The following is a 22,994-nucleotide window of genomic DNA, read 5'->3' on the forward strand; positions in this document are numbered from 1 at the left end:
GCTCTGTCAGAGTGGTAACTGCAGAATATATCTCATACCATTGCTTACTAAGTATTCTATAATTCAATATTCTTGCGTATTAAAAATGGGTCCAGGCAAATTGGCATGACAAGATTAATAAGACAGGAGATTTCTTATTTAAGTTGCTGAAAAGCTACAAAATTGCTGTTACATTAAACCCTTTTTTTAACTCTTGCTTGCAAACTCACCACTGCAATCAAAGAGACTTCAAAGCATAATATGCTCAAGAACTAATACCAAACCAAATTTCCACAAGCAGATTGAAACCTTGGACCTTCATTTCATATATAAATCCAAATCCCCAATTCCAAGTAACCCGCACATGTGAAGGTATTTGTTATTTCGTGACTTCAACTTCATGTATTTTCCTAATTTTGTCCCAAAAAAATTTTCCCAAAAAGGAGAATAAAAACTTTCATGCACTAATAGTTTTGTTTTGCCGAGTGCAAGATAATAAACCAACAATAATTTAAGAGAAAAATCATCAAATTATTTGAAAATGAGAGCATCACGGCCAGGTCCAACACCGATATAATGGACAGGCACACCAACAAGTTCCTCTATTCTCTCAACATATTGCTGTGCACCCTTTGGAAGATCTGAGTAGTTTCTAATAGAAGAAATATCACAATTCCATCCAGGCAAAACTTCATACTCAACCTAAACACATTGGAAGCAAATGAATTAACAAGAGTGCTTAACAACTGCTAGAAAAATAGCAAACATGAACAACCTAGTAATTGCTAATTCATCATTCTTGTTAGCAGTCAGAGCAGCATACAACAAATTCATAGATAGTGCAAGCTTTCCCTGTGTCTTTGTCCAAAATAAAGATCTCAAAACTATCAAAATTGATCCATTAATGGAAAGCTCAAAGAAAAAGCAATCAACATATGGTGTTCTCCTATATGGCGTCTATATTTCAAGAACTTCCAGTCAAGTCTTAATCTGTACTAAGAATGCAGGATCAGTAAGGCAACTGAAGGAGTTAGGTATGCAATAATGAAGAGCAAAAAGTAAAAAATTAAAATAAAATGAAAAAAGAAAAATCTCAGGAGTGTCATTTATGTTAGAAAAGTTGGCTTACCTTCAACTGCTCAAGAAGACGAAGATCTGCTGGGAATGATTGCACTGGTGTACCATCAACTTGTTTATAAGCAACACCCAATTTAATTTCAGGAAGATCCGACAGGACATCCAATTTGGTGAGATTTAGAGAAGAAAAGCCATTAACCTGACAGCAGAACTTAAGAGCAACTATATCGAGCCAACCACAACGACGGGGGCGACCAGTAGTAGTGCCAAACTCCTGCCCAGCAAACCTAAGGAGGTCACCCCCTTGACCCAAGATTTCTGTTGGGAAAGGACCAGAACCAACTCTTGTGGTATATGCTTTTACCTGCACAGAGTGTTTAAGAGGAACATATTGAATGAAGTTAAACATATTTTATGTGTTAAAACAACCAGCTATATTCAGAACCCTTTGGCTTTGCATGTCTATAATTCATACCACCAACCATACAGCTAATCAATTCTAAAACGAAGAAATCAAGAGCAAACAAAACAAATCATTCACTTACAACTCCAATTAGATCACCCACAACTCTTGGAGCAATACCAAGCCCAGTGCAGATTCCACCAGCAGATGGGCTTGACGAAGTTACAAAGGGATAAGTACCAAAATCAATGTCCAGCATAGTAGCCTGGCCACCTTCAACCAATATCCTCTTCTTCTGTGCGATCGATTCATTCATCACATGCACAGTATCAGCAATGAATGGCTCCAATCTCTCAGCAAATCTCTTGTAGTTTTCAACCTCTTCCTTGAGCATTTCTGGGGTATAGTTAAAACCAGGGAATCTCAAAGCTGCATCTGATAATAAGATATCAAGCTTCTGAGCGAAAGTATCCATGTGCCTCAAGTCACTTACTCTAATGCCATTCCTGATCACCTTGCTCGAATAACAAGGTCCAATTCCTCTTCTAGTTGTGCCAATCAAAGACTTAGCAAGCTCAGCTTCCCTAAGCCCATCAACTACTTGATGAAAATCAAATAGCAAGTGAGCACGGTCAGATACCAATATCCGTCCTTTGCAGGAGACACCATTAGCTTCCAGCCCATCAATTTCTTTAAATAGACCTGGCAAATTTACTACTACTCCATTTCCAATAACACATAGAGTCTCCTCATTAAGGATGCCAGAAGGAACAAGATGAAGGGCAAACTTCTTTCCTTCTGAATTGTAGATGGTATGTCCAGCATTAGCTCCACCCTGAGATCAGAAAAATTTCCAATACTAAGAAGGATGCTACTTGTATAACAGCAAGCTAGCTAATTAAAGCCTAGATTAGGACTACATCAGCAAGGAGGTTCCAATGAGGACCACCATAAAACTATGTTTTAAACCAATCAGACGGAACTTTGGGGTTCTCCAAAAAGCCCAACACAATGAAAATAAAATTCTTACATAATCATTATATGATGAAGTCCTGCAAAATCTATTTAACACATTTCTGCATATGCTTGTGTTCTAGTAGTAGTACACAAAGGAACGGTTTGTTAAAACTATCCAACATTTGTATTTCCTTTCTTTTTTTCAGAAAGAAAGCAGTAGATAGACCCTGCAATGTATTAACAGTAGAACTCATATGCAAGGCAAGTCACATAATGTTACTTATGATATATAAAAGTTCCTAAAATTACAAGTACTATGAAGTAAAAGGGTCATAATACTGCAAGGGATAACTTAAAGGGTCCAGGCTAAAAGCAAAAACCTTAATTGAGAATTACATTCCAAATGTATATCAATTAGAGATATGGGTTATTTACATGACCATAGCTTAACATTGTAGGCATGACATCATAAACACTCTCCCAGACACAAATCACAATCACAAAATCAAATATTGATAAGTTAAAAGTAAAAAGAAACTGTGAAATGAAAGGGTAAACCTTAAATACTTGCACTCCTACAAAAGAAACATTAGGTTGAAACTTAAAAGAGAAGCCCTTGCTAATGCTGTTCAAAAAACTTGTGTGTGGTACCATGATTTCAGATTTAAGGTTTTTAAATCCAAAAACAACTCTCAGATATGCAAGCCGGCATAAAATTAATTATGCTATGTTTCGGCTGTTGATTTCACTATTTTTTTTTTCTTTTTGGCTTTGTTAAAAGTTGTTAAGAAGCAAAAGAAAATACAATTTAAAAAAAAAATTCATATTTACTTACAAATAACTAAATAGCTATAATTTAATACACCAAAAACATAATTGTTTGATATAAAAGTAAAATATCATACATTTTGTCACTTTCAATATTTTCATTTTCAATTTTCCATTATTCAAAAAAATAATCTTACTTAGACATACTTCAACAACCAAATAGAGCTTTAAGAAAAAAAAAAAAAAAGAGTTCCACCTCAAGATATCATATACTTACTAACTCATATTGCACAGTCAATCGAGGTTGACTTTTAACATCATTTTTCAGGCAGTTTTCTCTCCATCAAATTGCAAATTACTGATAATTTCCATTTTAATAAAAAAAATCAAATGTATTCATTTTTAATTCCAACCTAAAATAAATAAAGCCCAGGCTCTTTCTCATGTTAGCTTTTCCACTTTCTTTCTGCCGTTTACATTTTACTAAGAAATTGCAAAGTAAAAAGCAAAATTATATTCTATTGATTAAAGCTCTTGAAGAAAAAAAAAACACCAATACGTATAAAAGTACGCATATAAGAGCGGTACCTGGCAGCGAGCAACGATGTCGAAGTGCCCAGCCAAGATGTCAACAAGCTTGCCTTTGCCTTCATCACCCCACTGAGACCCCAACACGCCGGATACCTGACTCAGCGACCCGATTCGACTCAGCGACTCACTGGCGGCTGACTCGGCCACGCTTAGAGAAGAGGAGGCGGCGGGCTTCAAGGAGCAGACAACGAAATTACGGCGGTGGTGGTGAAAGTGGAGAGCGGGTCTCTGGTGGGCCCATCTTGAGGTGGCGACTGGACTGGGGTCGAGAGCGAGAGATGAGAAGTTCATGGTAAACACAGAAGAGAAGAAAAAAGACAAGCGAGAAGAGGAGAAACGTTATAACACAAGGGTTTTGTTGAAAGGAGGGAGGGACGGTTTGGTGCTTGGGAGTGATTGAGTTACGGACTGGTGATCAAAGAGGGATTGTGAATGGATGACACGTGGAGTGCGATGAGACTTAAAAGAAAATAGCGTTGGGTTGACGAGGGAAAAGGAATAGTTGCTGGTCAGTTGCAAGCTTGGAAGTCCAGCTTAGCCCTTGAAGTTTCTTCATCATTGTACTAAACAAGCACCGACGCCCGCAGGATGCTGTGGGCAAAATTATCTTTGTAATTTTATATTTTACACTATAAATAAATATTCAGAATATTAGATAATAGATAAATTTTTTTTTTGAAAAGCATTAGATAATAGATAATTAATGTAATCAATTACTTCACTCATTTTTTTAAAAGATAAACAAATTTTAATTTATTAAAAAAATTACAGATTTGAATGCTTGAGTAAATAATAATGCATAAAATAGAACTACTTGATTATAAATTCAAGTCCAATACAAAATTTTGCACTTAAAATATTTAAAATAATAAGATTTCCAAGGTTAAAACAATAAAGTGTTTTAAATCGATAACAAAAATAAAGATGTTTTCAAATCTTATATTATATTTCTCACATCAGTAGAATTTTTTAAATCCACTTACTATATTTTGAAATTCTCGAATCTTACAAAAAAAAAAATGCTTGTGTGTCTCCCTTTTGGTTTGTTTTCTCGACAATCAATGTGAATATTAAGGGCTAAATGGGCTACTTTACCAACCCCAATTTAGTTTCTATAGATCCCTAACATAAGAATGTATTCTAAGTATTCTAATATAAACCACACTAATAAATCAATAAGAAATTTTTGTCACATTTTGAGTTTTATAAATATATTAATTCAAATGTCATGCACTTTTTTCAATTTAATTTTTAATTTTGAAAATTGTTAATTTTTAAACCCAAGACTTCATACAAGCACATTAGTTCCTTGTCAATTGTTCTAATCCCTTGCATTTGATTATATATATATTTTTTTATTTCTCTCCTCTCACATTTTCCCTTACTGCACGTTTGGTACAGGGAATAGCTTACCTCCGTTTGGTATGGCAATATCACAAAGAATAGCTATTACTTAGTAATAGCTATTCTCTCAAAAGGGGTAAAACTCAGGCATAGTTAAACCCGAGGTTCCCCATGGTTTTTGCTATTCCGTGACCATGGGAATAGCTCTGAATTATGATATAACTAAAATGCCCCTTATTATTTAAAAATATTACAACTCTAGACCTATATATATATATATTTTTTTTTCTTCATTTTCCCTTTTTCTTTCTCTCTCTTCTCATTTTCTTTCCTCTCTTATTCTCTCTCTAAGTGGCATCAACGCTGGAGATGATGTTAGTGGCAGCGGCGACGGCAGCGAAAGCGACGACTACTGTGACGGAAGCGACTGTGACGACGATTTTATGACCAAATATGGTCGGATCAGGTTACACCGGAGATTTAGCCAGATCTGACACTCAACGGCCAGATCTGGCAGCGGGAAGCACCGGATCTGGTGCTTCCCGACCAGATCCCACGGTTGGATCTGGCACTCCACAGCCAGATCTAGCCGCGGGGAAGCGCCGATCTGGCGCCGTAGTGGCCAGATCTGGCCACATGGTGCGCCAGATCGACGTTTTGTTACACCGGTCGCCTTTCCGACGACCGGCCCATGAAAAAAAAAAAGAAAAAAAATAAAATAAAAGAATAAATTATTTATAAAATTTAAAATATTAATATTTTATATATAATTTAAACATTATTAATATTAATATGATTAAAATGTTAAATATTAATATTTTAAACTATTAATGTTTTATTTATTAAATTATTAATATATTAAATTTTTAATGAATATAAAAATAAAATTTATTAATATTTTAATAATATTATTATTAATTTATAAATAAAAATATTATTAATTAAAATATTAGTAATTAAATTATATTAAAATATTGATATTTAAATTATTAATTATTAATATTTTAATTAATTATAAATTATTAATATTTAAAAAATAAAATAAAAAATAATTAAATATAATAAAAGATATTTTTATCTTTTTATTTTCTATTCCTTTCCTATTCTAAAGCTATTGTTACCAACCAAACACTAAAATAAGTCATAATAATTATTCTTACTCTATTCTATTCATCATATCAAATTAAATAATACATATTCTATTTTATTCCCACATCATTCTATTTTCACGTAATAACTATTCTATTTCATTCTTATCTATTTCGCGAACCAAATGTATCATTAAAAATTGACTGTCAATCACTAAACGTCACTATCGATCGTCGGTCAACAAAGGCATATTGTCATCCCACGATCACCAAACACAAGTTGTCGATCCTTAAAAGAGAAGGTAGGAGGAGTGAAAAAAAAAAGAAAAAAAAAAAGAATATGAGGGAAGAAAAGATCAAAACAACAAAAGCAACATATAATCAACAATAACGGCTTAAAGCTGATAGCAAGAGTTTGTTGTCCTTGCGTGACGTCTTGGTTCGAGTAGTTTAGAGAAAATAAGAAAAATATACGCCCACTTGATATGCTTGACATCCTCTAGACATGCCGCATGGTGTGTCATGGAAAAGTGTTAAAAGGAGAGTGTGACACATGGTGCCGTCCACGTCATGATGTCAACATGTCAAATCACCTTAGCACTTTCAACCCACTTCATATATCACGTCAACAACAATGCTGATCAATTCTGTGAAGGATAATTTTAAATAAAAATTTTAAAAAATTAAATTAAAGTAATTTTTAAAATTAAAAAATTAAATTGTTATAATTTTAAATAGATGATTAAATTGAGAAAATGTATGAGTATAAAGATTGTTAAGGTATTTTGATCATAAACAATTTTCATTGTCACATTCAATCCATATAATACCCATTTATGATTTTTATTTCTATTGGACCTTAAAAAAATATTTTTTTTAGAAAAAACACTAATGTATAATATTAATATAAGTAATATAATTCTAAAACACTTTTTATAGAACATTCTAGTCGAATTTCTTAATTCCAACAATCCTATGAAGATCGTTTGAATATTTTTCTCAATAGAAAATGGTGAATCCTTTATTAAGCATCGAACATAACTTATTTAGCATGTACATAACCTAATGTATTAGGGTATAGCATTTAAATTCAACATCATCTATTGATAACATCAAAGTCATATATAATAAATTATATTTACTTTTCAAATCTAAGAACAATTAATAAATTGTAATAGAACTCTTTTAAATTATTAACAGTGACAAACTTATATGGAGCTCTTTAATTGGATCTTATTCGATGTATGTATCTCATACCTTACATCCATTTATTTGCTTTAAGGTCACTACCTCTAATGCTAGAGTTAAAACATTCTATCGTTTTTGATAAAGGCATAACAAGTATAAACTTTAAATAGTTTGTCACATTTCGCCTATAACAATTTTGACAAACAAAGAACGAAAGAACTATAACTCTCTGCTTAATAGTTCATCAACTATTAGCATAATTTTTCTATAATGTTACCAAATAATTTATGATCATATCATATGTGTCATAAAAAAATAAAATATCAATTAAAATATAATATATATATATATATATATGAAATTAAAAATTGATGTAGCAATTTATATATCTAATAAATAAATAATAAAACTGGTTTTTAAGAACATAGGTCCAACAATTACATCCTCCCACCATCTTGAAACTTAATTTACCTTTATTTTTGAATAAATAAGGATGTTTTTTCTTTATATCTTCTTTGTATTTCGCAAGTTGTTTCCTTGGTGTATGTTGGTGCATTGGACTTTTTACAAGAGAAATAGTTGGACTATTAAAATAGGATATTTCGAATATATTAAATCTTCTTAACCTTGTAAAGATTCATATTCCACCGCATGGTTAATATTTGGTGGTAAACCTAAGAAAATATTTAATATAGATCCAACTGCTTATAAAATAAATGAATAAATTACCTATTTATCACACTTTAAGTTTTATAAATAAACTGATTCAAATGTCATTTGGATTACTTAATTGTTTAATGATCATGAAGGATTCATTATTGGAGCACAAATCAGTGGACAAATTAACACTCAAAACTACAAAACTTCATCAGCGAGGGAACCTACAATTCATTGATGACATTGTAATATCATACAATATACAACATGATCACCTTCATATTATGTAACCACTATAAACAAAGATAGTAAATCTCATTGTTTTGGTTCTTTTGGCTTTGCTTTCAGAATTATTTCTATGAGTTGAGAAAATATATTACCACTAGTATAAAATGAAAGAGGTGATGTTGGCTGTGCTTACAAGGAAAGTGTTGCTCAACTGGCGTGGGCATTGAATTCTTTAATTATTGGGCATATGCATGGTCATGATTATGCCAAAGCAGTAACCTCTGTTGCCGCAGGGAAGCATAATTATGCGAGATTCAAACTGATCTATTTTGTAGGAACTCTACTTCAATGAATTTTGAGGTGAAGATAAAAAATGTCTTGATGCATGGTTTCTGTATTTGTATTTGTAACTGTAAATGAAGTTGAATATATATATTAACTACATCTTGTGGCAAATGATACCGCCTCTTATATATATGCTGTAAGGAGTTTTATTAGCTGATCCCATTGACTTTTATAGAAGGCAAATCTCATTTGATATCGTAAACAAAAAAAAAAAAAGTTTCTCACAATCTTGAACTAGTAGTGGGACAAGTTCAGCATTAGGATTCTAAGAGAAGAGTTTAAACGTGCTGCTGATGTTATGCGGTATGATCACATTAGATGAATCTTATTCTACTAGTTAACAAAACCTTGTCCATCTGTGTTAAATGTAAGCTATTTGGTTGGTTTCATTTCATTTTCAATTTTGTCCTTGCGTCGGATATCAAGTTTATCAAATTATCCTCATTACAATTTAAAAAAAAAATAAAATGAAAGAGATCTCAATCCCTCACACAGCGTCTGGCAGTGGTGCATTGGAAACTTCATTGCCGTCAAATTGAGCTTGTTCCATGGTATTTGTCGAAGGATCATATTGTTGGACCACCAAAATGGATGACGTGGTGGAGAAATCCGACGAGGCTAAATAGCTTCCAAGATGGCCTAGTTCAGGACAGTCAGTACTTCTTTCCGTCAATGGCATTGTTGGGGACATTCGTCCTACCAAAAACAGGCTAGATTTGCTCATTGATCTCAGAGCAGCAATGATGTCTTCTTTGCTTCCCACTATTTTCTCCTCGTGTCCTATTGATTCGTTTCTCTTGCTTAAACTAATGAACTCGGACAAAATTTCATTGTCCTTGTCTGATTCAGCTCCAACATCAGCTTTAGCATCTAGTGACATTCCAGGTTTGGCTGTAAACTTGAGGACAGTGAGATTGATTCCAGGGTGTTCAGCCATCCTCATTCCGTAAGCAAGTGCTTCACGATCATCTTGACCCCCAAAGAAAGGTACCACCACCGAGTAGGACACTTCACTAGCAACCACTTGGGTGGTGCCTCCCAGGCCACGGTCTACAAGAATTCCCACGGAGCAAGGGGCATGTCGAAGGACTCGCTGGTTCACTAGATGGAATGAGTATCCTAAGGACTCCATCGATCCATCTAATCTTTGGTGCTTGTGGAATGGCATAAGAATCAGGGCAGCTCGCTTTCGGTCTGCGCTAGTGCAAATATCTTCATGGATACTATTGAAAGCTGATATTGCTGTCATGGGACGGACAGTGACGCTACTGAGCTGCTGATAGGCCTCAAATGCAATGACCATTTGATCTTGATCCTGACGTTTCTTGTTCCAAAAGGGTAGACCATTTTTGCGGGCTTTATGAATCATTGTAATGGCTGATGATCGTTCCGAGAGTTCCATAAGATGCATGGCATACACACAGAGGTGTCCCCTTTTTTGAATCCCTCGAGATGACTCTATCAGATTGATCAGGGTAGGAATGTTACGAGTACTATGAAAACAAGCAAGGATTCGGAGCTCCGTATCAAAGTCTTTGCGGTGAATTCTTCGATGCTTGTAAGGCTCTCCCTTTCTAGCAGGCTTGTAAATAGCCATCACAATTGGGGTCGTGATGAAGGTAGTGAATAATGCCATTAGAACCAAGATAGCAAAAGATTGGTCGTTTAGCACCTGAAATGGAACAATGCACGCGGTTGGCTTGCACTTCAGTTAAATACTTAAGTTGTGGTGCATTTCAAGAGAAAGTAATGTCGAAGAACATGTACCTTGCGGTCCTTGCCTATATTAAGGACGATGAGTTCCACCAGGCCTTTTGTGTTCATAAGGAATCCAAGTGTCAAAGCTTCCCTGAAAGGTACCTTGAACAGCATTGACACACCAATTGTGCCAACAATCTTCCCAAAACAAGCATTGAATATAACAAGCACTAGCAATCCCCATGATTGTCCCCCTTTAATAGTTGCAACATTGGTTTTCAGTCCACTAGATGCAAAGTAAAGCGGCAAGAAAAGCCCTGAAACTAGATCTTCTATCTTCTCTATCAACACGCCAGCGAAAGGACCATCTTTAGGTACTATTATGCCCACCACAAAAGCCCCAAAGAGTGCATGAATGCCAATGGTATCCGTAACAAAACCAGCAGCCAATACTAGTGACAGTGTGATACAAATGTAGAGCTCCTTCACTGGCTCACCATCAAGACAACGCCTAGCCATCAATGTAAGAATCGGTTTCAATAAGAAAATGGCGAATAACACGAAAGCTGCTCCACAAAGCAGCACCCATACAGAGACGAGAGGGGAATTGTTGGATCCTGTGAGTGCAATCGCAAGTGCAAGAAGTATCCAGGCAACAACATCATTGACAGCTGCTGCCGACATGGCTATGCGGCCAACATCGGTGGTGAGAAGTTTGAGCTCAGCGAGGATACGAGCAAGTACAGGAAAGGCCGTTATAGAGAGAGCAACCCCCATGAAGACAAGAAAAGCTATTTCACCAACTCCTTTATTGATGGTAGAACGAAGAACAAATGATGTTCCAATGCCGAGAACAAATGGGAGACTGATCCCTGCAGCGGCTATTCCCAAGGCCTTTTTGCCAGTGCGACGAATTGCACGGATGTCAAGCTCAAGACCCACCAGAAACAAGAAGAAGAGAAGGCCAATGTTGGCTAGGGTGTCCAACACGGTCATGCTTCTTTTAGGGAAAATTTTGTTCATAAACTCCTTGTTTCTTCCCAAGGCAGAAGGACCAAGCAAAATTCCTCCCTGGTAAAATAAAAAACTAAAGAATAAGTCACATGCATGTATATCATCAGTAGTGAAACAAACCAATTCATGTTTGCTTTTTTTTTATTAACAATTATATTCATTAAAATCAACAATTTCTTAATATAAATAACATCTAAATTCAATTTGTCTATATAAGAATTTACCCCTTTTAATTGTTCTAGTTACATAGTCAAGACATTGTTCCCCTTCATCTTCTTTTAGGAAACAAAACGCTGAAAATGAAGATGAAAATTTGGGAAGCATGCAGATTAAAGAGATAAATAGCAGAACTCACAATGATCTCCGCAATGACTCTGGGTTGCCTTAGAGGTCGAAGCATGAAAGCAAGGACTCTGGTTAAAGTGACCACCAAAATTATCTGAACAATGAGCAATGGAAGGGCAAAATCGAGTGGATTTTCATTCTGGAAAGCTCCATTGGATGTTGCCTTCATTGGTGCAGGGCAAACAGGCGCAGCAGTGCCATTGTTGGTAGCCATTTTGAAACCATGCAAAAGCAAACTTGGCTAACAAAGAAAAAGAGGAACCAAGGCCTAGACCCTCTGCCTGTATAATGTCATTAATATTTTGCATGCATGAAAATTCAAACTTTTTGTCTGTGAAGACAACGAATAAAAGTTGTGTTGCACTGATTATCTATATAAATTAAGGCATGGAAACCAGAAAACCCCGTCAAAGGAGATCGTTAAGGAGATTAAAACACTTTTAACGCAGTTTCTGCCTAACGCTTCCGTTACAAACTCAGCAAAATATGGAAAAGGAATCCAACTTTGAACAGTACTAATTACTATATATAGTATATTTTCTTGGTCAAAGCTTGTTATGAATCCAGAGTTTCTTCTTCGTTGTCCTTTATTTACCATAAACGTTAGCATCCCATTTTTTTTATTATATAAGATAATAGCATGAAACTCACAATTTTCCTGATAGTTGATCTTCTTACCAGGCTGCTGGGATTTTGAATTTATGTAATGATATAAAAAATTCCAAATTTACCTCCAATTTCTTATGTAATCCAGTGGCCAAAATGGAAATCTCATTTGATTTTAGAAAACGCAATTTGAAAGATAAAGTTGTGCTGGAAAGTGAGAGAAGTTTTGATGGCAATGGGATTGAAGTTTTTATCCTTTTGTTGGCATTATAGTATAGCACAATTCACAATGTTTGGGCAGACAAAAAATGAAGTTTGGCTTACAAATAAAAAACAAAAAGAAAGCAAAAATGAAGTTTGGCTTACAAATGAAAAACAAGAAGAAAAAAGGGTTCAACTTCCCCATCTCTTTGCTAACATGCACTTGTATATTCCAACAACCCCCTCATTACTTCCCCAAAAAATTTTTTTCTTTCTTATTCTTTTAAATACTCTTAAAAAATTCTAACAAAATCCTGTATTCTGTAGCCACTCCTGTTTGGTTAAGAACCTTGCAAGAATTGACATGTCTTGGGATATCCAGCTTTCTTGTCGATATCCTGCTGGCCGGTTTTACACACTTTTAAGCCCTGACACAGTTTTCTGAAACTCAATCATTTGCTAGAAGCTAAAATGTTGATTCATGTACATTTGCTCTGGACACTTCAGCTCTTCGACTGCAGCATGCTATGTATGTTAGTTTATAGCTCTTCACTTGGTTCTTATCAAACATTCGGGTGGTACTCCATACTCCTTTTTAAGGTGAGCAAGTTGCCGCCTCCAAGGGTCATTATGCAACTTGTAGTGCAGAACCTAGTTAACAGCAGAAACAGGTTAGCATGATATGCATACAAACAAGCAAAACACAAATATGCCCTTATGGATTAAGATAATCTAAACAGCGTTGAGACCCAAGGTCAAGAAGTGTAATCGAGAGTGCATGCAACACTTCAAAACATACATATTGAAACTTGCATTATTGGTTCTCTGGTGGTCAAACTGCATATTCAAACTTCAGAGAACAGAGCGTTGCAGAGAGTTAACTGTAATGACCATGCAATGACACAAGATATCATCTCTGAAGAGTTGCCCTACATATTTTGAACCCTGAGCCCCACCAAACACTCAACTACCACACCATGCATAAGAAAAAGTGATTCTAGGATTTTAAATAAACAGATCTGGTTATTATTTAAACATTCCACAGAAATCCGCAACGCTGCACAAATAAGAGCGGAAGTTGTTGCTGCTATAAGAACTAAGTCTGAAGAACAATTTTGGTTGACAGTGTAAATTTATAAGTGTCAAGGGGACAATATAAACTTGAACAGGAAGAGAGAGATTTCGACCTTTAATATGAAGAAAACTACAAAACTGTCTAATCCAAATTTGTTTAGATGTACAGCAACTAATCAGAAAGAAACTACAGCAGTTTTTAAAATTCAAGGGAAATAACATAAATACAGAGGGTGCCATTGAGGAGAAACAAAATGAGAACTCTAGTATGCTATTAAAGGACTTAATTTCAGTCCGCCATCACTAGTGACAATGGCACCCATTTCCATTACTTGATTATTCACTTTGCTTCAAGGATAAATGTGAAACGCTCCAGGGAAAGCATCTGCTAGTTTCCAATTTTTATAGGATATCCAAAAAAGTCTATAAACAATTTTAGCTGTTATGATCAGACCACGTCCAGTTTCATCTGCCCTGATACCTTAATATTATATTACTTAATAGATATTACTAAAAGCTCACATAAATGCTGAACTTCACTCACATCATAACAGTCCATATCTTGAGAAAGCCAAAATGATTTTAGTGTTTGGCCAAGAACTTCTTAAAAAGTTCATGCTCTTGGATCTTAGTATGAATGAGTTTGCTAAAGATTCCTTAGATTCAACCCTCAAGTATCAGTAAGCTCACATTCTACTGAGAAATAAGTGTTCTAGGGAAATAAATTCTACAAATATGTTGAGAAAACTGCTAGAAGGTTCTTCTGTAAGCAAAAGTATTAGATATTTCTTTACCTTTGGTCTCTCTACTAAAACTACTCAAAGAATAAACCTAATTCCAGGAACAGAGGTTGTATATTGGAAATATACTCAGATGTAATGCAATCTGGAATAGTTAATATCAATTTCACTTGTTTCATTGCATAGGATTTGGGGATAAAAAAGCTTTATATTCAGTACAGAAGGAAGAATACCTGTAAAAATGTTGTAAAGACGTCATCTTCAGTTTGTTGCAAGAATTGAACCGCCCAATCCTCCAATCGGCCAAAAAGAGTTTTTTGCCTCTCAGCTTCTAGCAAAATAGAATTGCGATAGAGGAACCTCTGCCATATTTTCTGTACATTGGCCAACTTGAATTCTATTTCTGATTCATTGATTCCCTGCAAGACGTAAAGGCCACCAAACAATCAGCTACATACTAAAAAAAAAATATCATCTTTCTATGTTCCAGTTAATAAGAGACACCTAAAGAGACAATACCTGTAGAATCTTTATCAAATTTGGAATTTCGTCTTCACGTATTCTAACAGCAAAGCTCTCATAGTTGAGCACATTCTCATATGGCAGGAAGATCCCATCCTATAAATGAGGAGATGCCAAATAAAAAAGGAACAAACCAGAAAAAAAAATGGATCAAACATGCAGTTCTTTTAAGGTAAAGATAGAAGTTAGAAGTCCAAGATGTAAAATAACCCTGGAACTGGAGGGGAAAACATTCAAGTGTATTTGCGACATGATGACCTAAAAAATGGCCATTGAATTCAATCATTCAAAGTATTAAACTATCAATGCACACTCCCCTGAAGCCTGAATGTGAAGCCATAACTCACCCTAATGGTTAAGGTGTTAAAGACAACAACTAGATAAGGGTGATAAAGATAATTTTCTTGTCCCAGTGGTATTAGCCACTTCAATAAGTTAGATACCTACTTCATAATCAGAACAAGTTATCCTTTTCTCTTATAGATATATACTTTTCAGAAAGCATATTTCAGGAACTCAAATGTGGCTAGCTCTCAAAGTGCCTAAGAATTGTTATAAAAAATCTTATTCAGAGGTCAAGGATGAAAGTTCGACTCCAACAACTTACAAGCACTTTATCAATGTTTATAGCAAATCGTGGCCAATGTTTGCAGCACCATGCATTTTTCTCATTTGAACTTAGTCTTGAGAGAATGAAAGCCTACCAAATTCAGGATGTGGGCTCATGCAAATTACCATTTCTCGATAATTAATGTCAATTTTTTAAATTATCATGGTCAATCAAACAGTGATATCATTGATCTCAGCACAATAGGTTATTTATATATGAGTTTTCAAATTGCATCTTTGGTGAGCCAAATTCCTCCAGCAAAAGTGTTTCATTAACAGAAAATAAACCAAAAGCTCTTGAGCTGCCACTTGGTGAGAAAGCCAACTGGCAATAGTCTGAAAATAGCTCATTTATATGAGGTCTTTCAAAAAAAAGGGAAACCAAGCTCACATCTAATAAGGCCTATATAGAATAAAGTTCTGTCTTCTAAATATCTACCTAACAGAGCCAAAAGTCCTTAAGCACTGCCTTCCAAAAGGATACCTTAAGTTGCACACTTTTAAATGCAATGAATTTTGAATTAAAAATTTTATATTTTATATTGCCAAATATTTTGAGGTGCAAAGCAGAAAGGTGAAGCCATAATTCACCAAAATATGACAATTGCTTATAACGTATGCAGAAAATCATTTGCCACTCCAACATAGAAAGTACTCCAAGTCTCACTACATTTTCAAAGAATTATATGCTTCAAGCTATAAAAAGCTTCTCTAAACCCATAAGCTGGCAAGATCAGGTAGCTATGTGAGGAACAACATGCATTAATGCAGTACCTGAATAACCACAGGAATGCATCCTTGCAACACACTGTCTTCCATGCGACCACTCCAACCATCTCCAGGCAGCACACCACAGAAAGTAGAATTGGCTATATCCTCATGATAGTTATTAGAACGAAGAGAAGTCACAATCACATCTTCTGCATACTGTTTCCCTAGTTTTCCCTCCTTGTTAGGGGTTGATCCAAACTCATCTGCCAGTTTCTGTCTGATCCCCATGCTATACCTGCATGACCAGCAACAAACCATCCATAGGTAATTGCCATGATTTGAAACTTATTAAATGCATATCAGCTGCCATGTGATGACTGAAAACCAACCATTAAACTATGATGGCCACCAGATCAGTCAACATGTTTCTTAATAACGACACCAAAAGTGAAGACTAATAAAGTTGATTAAATACCATTCTTAAAACATCTGAAAATGGCTCATTTTAGATAATGAATATGTAAGAGATGGAAGAAAGAAAGACACAGCTACCAAAAAGAAAGGTGCGGATCGTGATCCTCTGTGCAGATTGTCTACATTTCCTTTAAATGTCCCTAATCAAAATTTATCCATATGAACATGTAGTCAACTTACGTAGTTTCTGGTCTTCCACTTGTAAAAGCTGGTCCTAGATTTCCATTGAAGTAAAATAGCGTCTTCCGCTTCCCACGAGGCCTGAAAATAAATAATCAAAGAATTTTGTTTTTCTCAGAACCTATGTGAAGGTGTTTCAAATTGAGAAACACAAGTATTACATATAAATACATATATAGATATATGTATATATGTATATACATGACAGGTACCTAGACCACAGTTTGGCACTCAAGGCAGTAACATCAGGATGTTTCCAAGCAGGAAGAACAAGATCTTTCGCAGGATCGAAACAAGGATGGTTGCCTCTTCTATCAGATGGAATCTTGTCCCAGTTGTCAGCCCAGTATGCTGTTGTTGAGTGGTTGTGCTTAGAATTTGTATTACCCCAGTGAACCAACATCATGCTATTCCATATCTCCTTAGGGGCATAGCAAGCACCTTCATCCCATGAAAAAGACTGCCTTCAGAGATAGAGGTGGACATAATTAGTATACATACTGTAAAAATCTACACACAGAAAATGCTCGCATATGGATAGACAGACACACACATACACACATATACAGAGAGAGAAACAGCAACCATTCTCATCAAATTTCATATCATACCCAAACATGGTCTCTTCCTGCTGAGCGGTTCCAATAAGCATATTTCTCAACAATGTGATCATATGCCTTCCTATAAAATTCCAAAGTGAGAGAGCTCCTCAGGCCAGTATGATTCTGAAATTAGAGAGTAATAAGCACATAAATATGTGGATTGTGGGCTCAAATAAAAATAAATAAAGCCATGTAGATGTTTGCACGTGAAACAAAATAGTGCTGCCCTTTCATTGCTCTGCAAGGGCAGACTAAGGAAGGACCATATAAAGCACAATGAAAACACTTTTCTGAGAGGTGAAGAGATGATACTGATTTTGAAAATTACTAGGTTATAGACCCATAAAAACATTGAGTAGGCCAAAGCCAAATGTAAAATTTTTGTTAGAAAGAAAGGTAAGTTACAAAGCATCAACTATGCTGTGCAATAGACTCAGTTCTGTCTCAATTTAAAAAATTCATTTAAAAGAAAGAAAAAAAGAACTTGTTAAATGACCCATCTATTGGTATATCTACAGACTTCCTCTCAAGAAGAATCACATTGAAGCCTATAGTTTTAGTTGAAAATCCTAAAGAGGATATGAACATTGAACAAAGCCCCAAAAATAGAAAGCAATAGAGATTCTGCTAATCCATTACGCAATAAGTTCTTTTAAGCATGGTAGAATATAAACTGAAATATAATAACTTATGAAGTTTACCTCCATGCTCAAATGGGGTGCATCATCAGCACGTGCTATGATGCAAGAATCCAGAACAGGAACAAAGAAAAAATCTGCTTCTTCACCATTTAATGTTCGATATGGACTAGCTAAAATACTCTCATAGAGTGCCATCTGGAAATTTATAGCATCAAGAAAATTTCTAAGCAATGCTTCAGGTTATGTGGTGCTTTGCATTGATACTAGTTTGAACAATACCTGGGAGCCATACAACTGATCTGTCCACAATGTTGCATTCCTGTCATCATAGATTCTGTTTACGCACTCAAACTTAAAATGTCGTCCCTACAATGGCCATTAAGTGAAAAAATAAGAACCTTTTCTTGATAGTATCAGATACAAAAATATTGCTCATTCTTACCTCAAGAAGTAAACTGTTGAACTCTGGGGGTAAGTCATATACATAGATAAGGGGCCTTTTCTTTTTCACTGCAGCATCGAGATTGACAAGGCTTCCTGTGTGTTCAATACTGGGAATATCAACCTGAGCAGGTCGGAGCCACTTAGGCCACTCTCCCATAGGAGAGACAACTGAAGGAATACTGCAGTCTGTCCCATACCAGCCATTATAGCACTGAAAATAAACTTGATTTAGTTTTGAATACAGTCAAGAAAGAGGCAAGTTAAGCCAAATATTTCCAATGTAAGGGGTGGTTAACTCAAACTAATAGAAAAACCATCACGGACAAAAATTCATAAGTTTTGAATGATGTAAATCTCTCTAACTAATGGAACAATCCTCATGGGCAAAAACTCACTTTTTAAACCACATAGAGAAAATGTAATTGCCCAAATCAAGGAGTACAGTGTCATGGAACGTTGAAATATGCTCCTAAAATTTCCAAACTATTCTAAAATTCCAAAAACACTTACGAAGATTGTTGTTATTATTAGCCTTCCAACAAATCATAGTAGTCCCTTAGTTTTGTGCTATTCCAAAAGTGGATAATTGTTTTTATGCTCATTTATTATTGCTGATCATATATCTTTGCCTTACAAGGAATGTAGGTGGAAGGAAGATTGTTGACCAATTTTTTCCTTTCAAAGGCAAATAAGTCCCACTATTAATAGAAACAAACAGAATATTAAAGCTATTACCTGACAAAACCCACCACGGCAATGGCCATGTCCAGAGCATTGATTGATACAAACACTTTCAACAGGCACTTCACAGAAACCTCCCCAAAGACCATCATATTTACAGTCACATTCCTCTTTGAAGAGCACTTTTGAAGCATATGCAGCATCTGGGTCTACATTACACCATCCTGGTTTGCTACCATTTGTTGTAAAAATATTATCCAGGTCAGCTTTTGACCAGTCGGTAAGTTTGGGACCTCCAGGTTCAGAAGGTAAGCTGAAATAGAGGCAACACAAGGACTGTGGCTCGTGATGTTCAGGATAGAAGAGAAATACCATAAAGCACATGTTAGGAATCTGACTATACTTACTTCATTTGAAACCCGCATGCCTCTGCCACAGGACGATTTGGATATTTTGTGCCTTCTCCACAAAAGCACATAGCTCTGGTAGTGTCACAATGAGCAGGACATATTGAGACAACCCATCGCCCATATGGTAGCTCTGGTGTTTTAGGGTAATTGCAACTCAAATGTACCCTCTCAGAGCATTCTTCTCCTGTTCGATCAGATATGTTATTTAGCCAAGAAATGTGATTGCCATATTCTATTATTTTAGGAATTTGTTTTCAAGTTAAAGTAAAATTTTTAACAACACTTAACATTATTGATTGCACCATAATCAACCTAAATCTGCCGTTGGCATTTAAATTGGTTATATTTCAAATTCATTGTCTTTAATTGATCATCCTAGAGATGGATAGAACATACAGTTGCACCGTCCAAGTATTGCATGGTGTCTTATGTCCAATTTTCTAGAAGCTAGGAGCAGCAACTACTAGTAGTGGGACAGGACTATTTATTTTTTCATAATAAGTAGTACTGTGTAAAGAACAGTATCAAATAGAAGGAAAGCACGAAAAAGTTTTTACCATGTCAAGTCCTCTGTATTTTATCATTTTATAAGTCTATAATAGTCCACTGCATTTTATCAAGTTTTTATGTTATCAGTGTTTGCAATGGATAAGGCTTTGCTTTCAATGAAGCTTCTTAAAGAAGTTTAATTGAAATGAAATCAATGAAAGGAGAAAATTACTTACCACTAAATCCATGAAAGCATCTGCATTGGCCCATTTCATGATTGCAAACACCTTGACCACTGCAGTCAGCTTTGCAGCGCCTACCACCTATGGTCTGCCAAAAGGAACATTGTTATGGCGTGAGAGTCAAGATGATATTGATGCAACATTAAATTAGTTGTCGCATAGGTATAAGAAATTTAGCAACATATACATCCACCTGAGTGTAACAAATATAAACTTTCTAAGAGTAGAAGTATTAAATTAAAGTGGCCACTGACACACAGAGATCCAGGAGAAGGGAGGAGGGGGCTGCTCAGAAGACGAGAAGGATGAATGATGATAAAAAATCATCATAATTACCTCAACAATATTGACTTCCCTAGCAATTGCATCACAACTAGAAAGCCACCGCCCAATTTCTGCCTTCCATGGTGCATTATGATAAACAACTCCATTATGCAAGTCAGAAGGAAACCTGTGATCTAAATCAAGACCTGGTTGTATATTTTCCCAAACATGATCAGCAACCTTTTCAACTGACGCATTAATAGGAACACATTTGTACTGAACTTGCGGGGCACGGAAGTAATCAAAAGAAGGGACAACAGGAAACAGGAATAGATGAACTACTGAAACTAGCACTATAACAGAAGCAACTGTAGCCACCAGCGACCATGAGCATTTCCACTTCTGAACAGAAAACATCATCTCAAGCACCTCTTCTACTACAAATTGAGAACCAAATCACCAAACAGCAAGTTTCACAAGAAAAATTTGTTGTTTATTTATCCCACACTCTATTCCAAGCACCTACAGCAACAATCAGGAAGCAATATTAGGAAACAAGCACAATAATCTTATGCTTCATTCGGAAATGATTAATCTGAATTGGATTTGATTCATTTTACAAATCATAAGAATGAATGTAATCATAATTGTATCTGAAAATCACTTTTTATTTAGGCATTTCGAATTCACTACTCAATAGAAATGTAACAAGTCCATGAATTTGAGTGTAATCATAAAACTCAAAAGTGTTGAAATACATTACCACAAAATTTATACAACATTTGACATCCGAATCCCTCCTTTCCAATTAAATTCTCAAAGGCAACCTTAAAATATTTTCGAAATTACAGTTTTCAACCCCAAAATCCTACTGTAATTTGTTAATATAAGCAAACAGAAATTCATAATTCACACAACCTTAAACAAAAAAGGTTTTTTTAAAAACAACACCTCAAACTAGAAGCAAAGAATGCCAAACAAATTCTAGCATTAAAACCGTTAAATTCTCATCATAACTAACAACAGGCCAACAATTCACCATAATTGGTAGGAGAAAAGTGGAACTCTTTGGAATAAATATAGAATTTTGATGATCAGACAGCAATGGCTGACCTTTAACCAGATCTGGGGTTGCAGCTTTTAACAAAAAAGACAAAAAAATTTACAGGAAAAAGTTTAAAGAAATAAGAAAGAGAATTTGGCACTACAATAATTATTGTATCTAATAAAATTAATGAGGTTCTAAGGGAGAGTTTACCAGTTTGGAAAGGCGCTTGCTTTGGAGATTCCCAGTAAACCCAGAGTTTAAAAAAGTATTAATTTGTAATAAATTGTTAAGATTTAAAAGGACATAAGACTGTGGCCGCTAATCTTAGGAGAGTAAATGCACTGATTGCAAAAGCCGCCAAGGCCCTCGCTGGAGAAGTTTGAATGCTGGCATTTAGCTGTTAAAATTACTGTAAATACCCTTGCCCGCTTTGCCAATGACTGCCTGCAACTAGCCTGTTTTGAAAGAGAAAGCCGTTAGAGAATTAAGGCTAATTCTGTCATTTCACACCAACCCTGTGTTGTCTGTGAATTTTGTTAAAAGAAATACTAGATAAAAAAAAAAAAAGTTGTCCAAAAAGATTGTCTGTACCTGAAGTGAACAAGTTTTAATCGGGGACCACTAAAAAGATTAATAATATTTTTATTAAAAGGAAGAAATTAAAAGTTTCACAAATCAAAAAAAGAAATAGATAAAAAAAATTGGTTCAAATGGCATTAATTATTGGACACGTGTGAAATAATTGAGGGGTCTCTTTTTTCTTTTCTTTTTTCAAAAAAGAAAAAAAATGTTTCTATTGCTATTAAAAGTAAATTTCTAGTCTATTTTATATTTCTTAATGGAAGTAAATTAAAAAAATTTAAAAATTATTAGTTTTATCAAAATAAAAATAATGTGTGATTAATTCTATGTTAATAATTTTATATTGGTGTCTTTTTCTCATTGAAAACCTTGAAAAAGGATAAGCAGTATACACTTTGTCTCAAAATATAAGAATTTTTGTTCAAAAAAAGGTGCTCCTAAATACTACTAAATCAAACCCTCATTTTATTTCTGTTTTTCCATTTACAAATAACTAAATGCAATCTTCCCATTTTTCAAATTACTTAACTTACCCAAAAAAAAAAATACTTTTCCTTGAAAATAGGAAGGTTTTCATGTGGAAAGAATCAAGAAAATAGTATTGATTATTAGGATGACCGTATTTTTTTTTTGCTTGACGTGATGATTAATTTTAATTCTCATATACTCTTTCAATAATATTTTTCTGATTCTTTCCATATATAATATTGACCGTCAATTATGTTTTGTCGCCTTAAGATGTGAAATGCATGGCTTGTAAAACAAAGGACAGCACATGGTGCCATGGCGTGA

General features: G+C 35.0%; 3 protein-coding genes across 6 annotated transcripts; all 3 read right to left on the minus strand.

The window, feature by feature from the left end:
- LOC18599007 (adenylosuccinate synthetase 2, chloroplastic) lies at positions 115–4,154 on the minus strand. Its single transcript, XM_007028775.2, has 4 exons — positions 3,773–4,154; positions 1,602–2,294; positions 1,109–1,420; positions 115–681 (listed from the first exon to the last, which is right to left on the minus strand). Exons 1-4 carry the CDS (start codon positions 4,064–4,066, stop codon positions 511–513), a joined length of 1,470 nt encoding a protein of 489 aa, XP_007028837.2. The 5' UTR covers positions 4,067–4,154; the 3' UTR covers positions 115–510.
- Positions 8,899–12,039, minus strand: LOC18599008 (cation/H(+) antiporter 19). Its single transcript, XM_018120858.1, has 3 exons — positions 11,693–12,039; positions 10,393–11,394; positions 8,899–10,297 (listed from the first exon to the last, which is right to left on the minus strand). Exons 1-3 carry the CDS (start codon positions 11,894–11,896, stop codon positions 9,113–9,115), a joined length of 2,391 nt encoding a protein of 796 aa, XP_017976347.1. The 5' UTR covers positions 11,897–12,039; the 3' UTR covers positions 8,899–9,112.
- Positions 12,525–21,983, minus strand: LOC18599009. Of its 4 annotated transcripts, none has more exons than XM_007028777.2 (15): positions 21,831–21,983; positions 20,645–21,094; positions 20,303–20,396; positions 19,575–19,761; positions 19,222–19,480; positions 18,485–18,697; positions 18,322–18,408; positions 18,103–18,237; positions 17,411–17,524; positions 17,012–17,259; positions 16,800–16,880; positions 16,209–16,440; positions 14,823–14,921; positions 14,537–14,722; positions 12,525–13,140 (listed from the first exon to the last, which is right to left on the minus strand). In XM_007028777.2, the coding sequence occupies exons 2-15, from the start codon at positions 20,990–20,992 to the stop codon at positions 13,039–13,041; spliced, it is 2,385 nt and encodes a 794-aa protein (XP_007028839.2). In that variant the 5' UTR covers positions 20,993–21,094; positions 21,831–21,983; the 3' UTR covers positions 12,525–13,038. The 4 variants fall into 4 exon arrangements, with proteins under 4 accessions (XP_007028839.2, XP_007028840.2, XP_017977703.1 ...); XM_007028778.2 differs by lacking the exon at positions 21,831–21,983 and adding an exon at positions 21,686–21,706; XM_018122214.1 differs by lacking the exon at positions 21,831–21,983 and adding an exon at positions 21,612–21,628.

Source organism: Theobroma cacao, chromosome 5 (assembly GCF_000208745.1).
Source record: "Theobroma cacao cultivar B97-61/B2 chromosome 5, Criollo_cocoa_genome_V2, whole genome shotgun sequence".
NCBI classification, from domain to species: Eukaryota; Viridiplantae; Streptophyta; class Magnoliopsida; order Malvales; family Malvaceae; genus Theobroma; species Theobroma cacao.

Coding starts and splice junctions, on each gene's coding strand:
- LOC18599007 (XM_007028775.2), bottom strand. CDS start 4,066: ATGAACTTCTCATCTCTCGCTCTCGACCCCAGTCCAGTCGCCACCTCA. Junction 2,295..3,772: donor ACATCGTTGCTCGCTGCCAG/GTACCGCTCTTA, acceptor TTCTGATCTCAG/GGTGGAGCTAATGCTGGACA. Junction 1,421..1,601: donor TGGGTGATCTAATTGGAGTT/GTAAGTGAATGA, acceptor CACTCTGTGCAG/GTAAAAGCATATACCACAAG.
- LOC18599008 (XM_018120858.1), bottom strand. CDS start 11,896: ATGGCTACCAACAATGGCACTGCTGCGCCTGTTTGCCCTGCACCAATG. Junction 11,395..11,692: donor GAGTCATTGCGGAGATCATT/GTGAGTTCTGCT, acceptor TTATTTTACCAG/GGAGGAATTTTGCTTGGTCC. Junction 10,298..10,392: donor ATATAGGCAAGGACCGCAAG/GTACATGTTCTT, acceptor GTTCCATTTCAG/GTGCTAAACGACCAATCTTT.
- LOC18599009 (XM_007028777.2), bottom strand. CDS start 20,992: ATGATGTTTTCTGTTCAGAAGTGGAAATGCTCATGGTCGCTGGTGGCT. Junction 19,762..20,302: donor ATGCTTTCATGGATTTAGTG/GTAAGTAATTTT, acceptor CTGATCGAACAG/GAGAAGAATGCTCTGAGAGG. Junction 18,238..18,321: donor ATCAGTTGTATGGCTCCCAG/GTATTGTTCAAA, acceptor ATAAATTTCCAG/ATGGCACTCTATGAGAGTAT.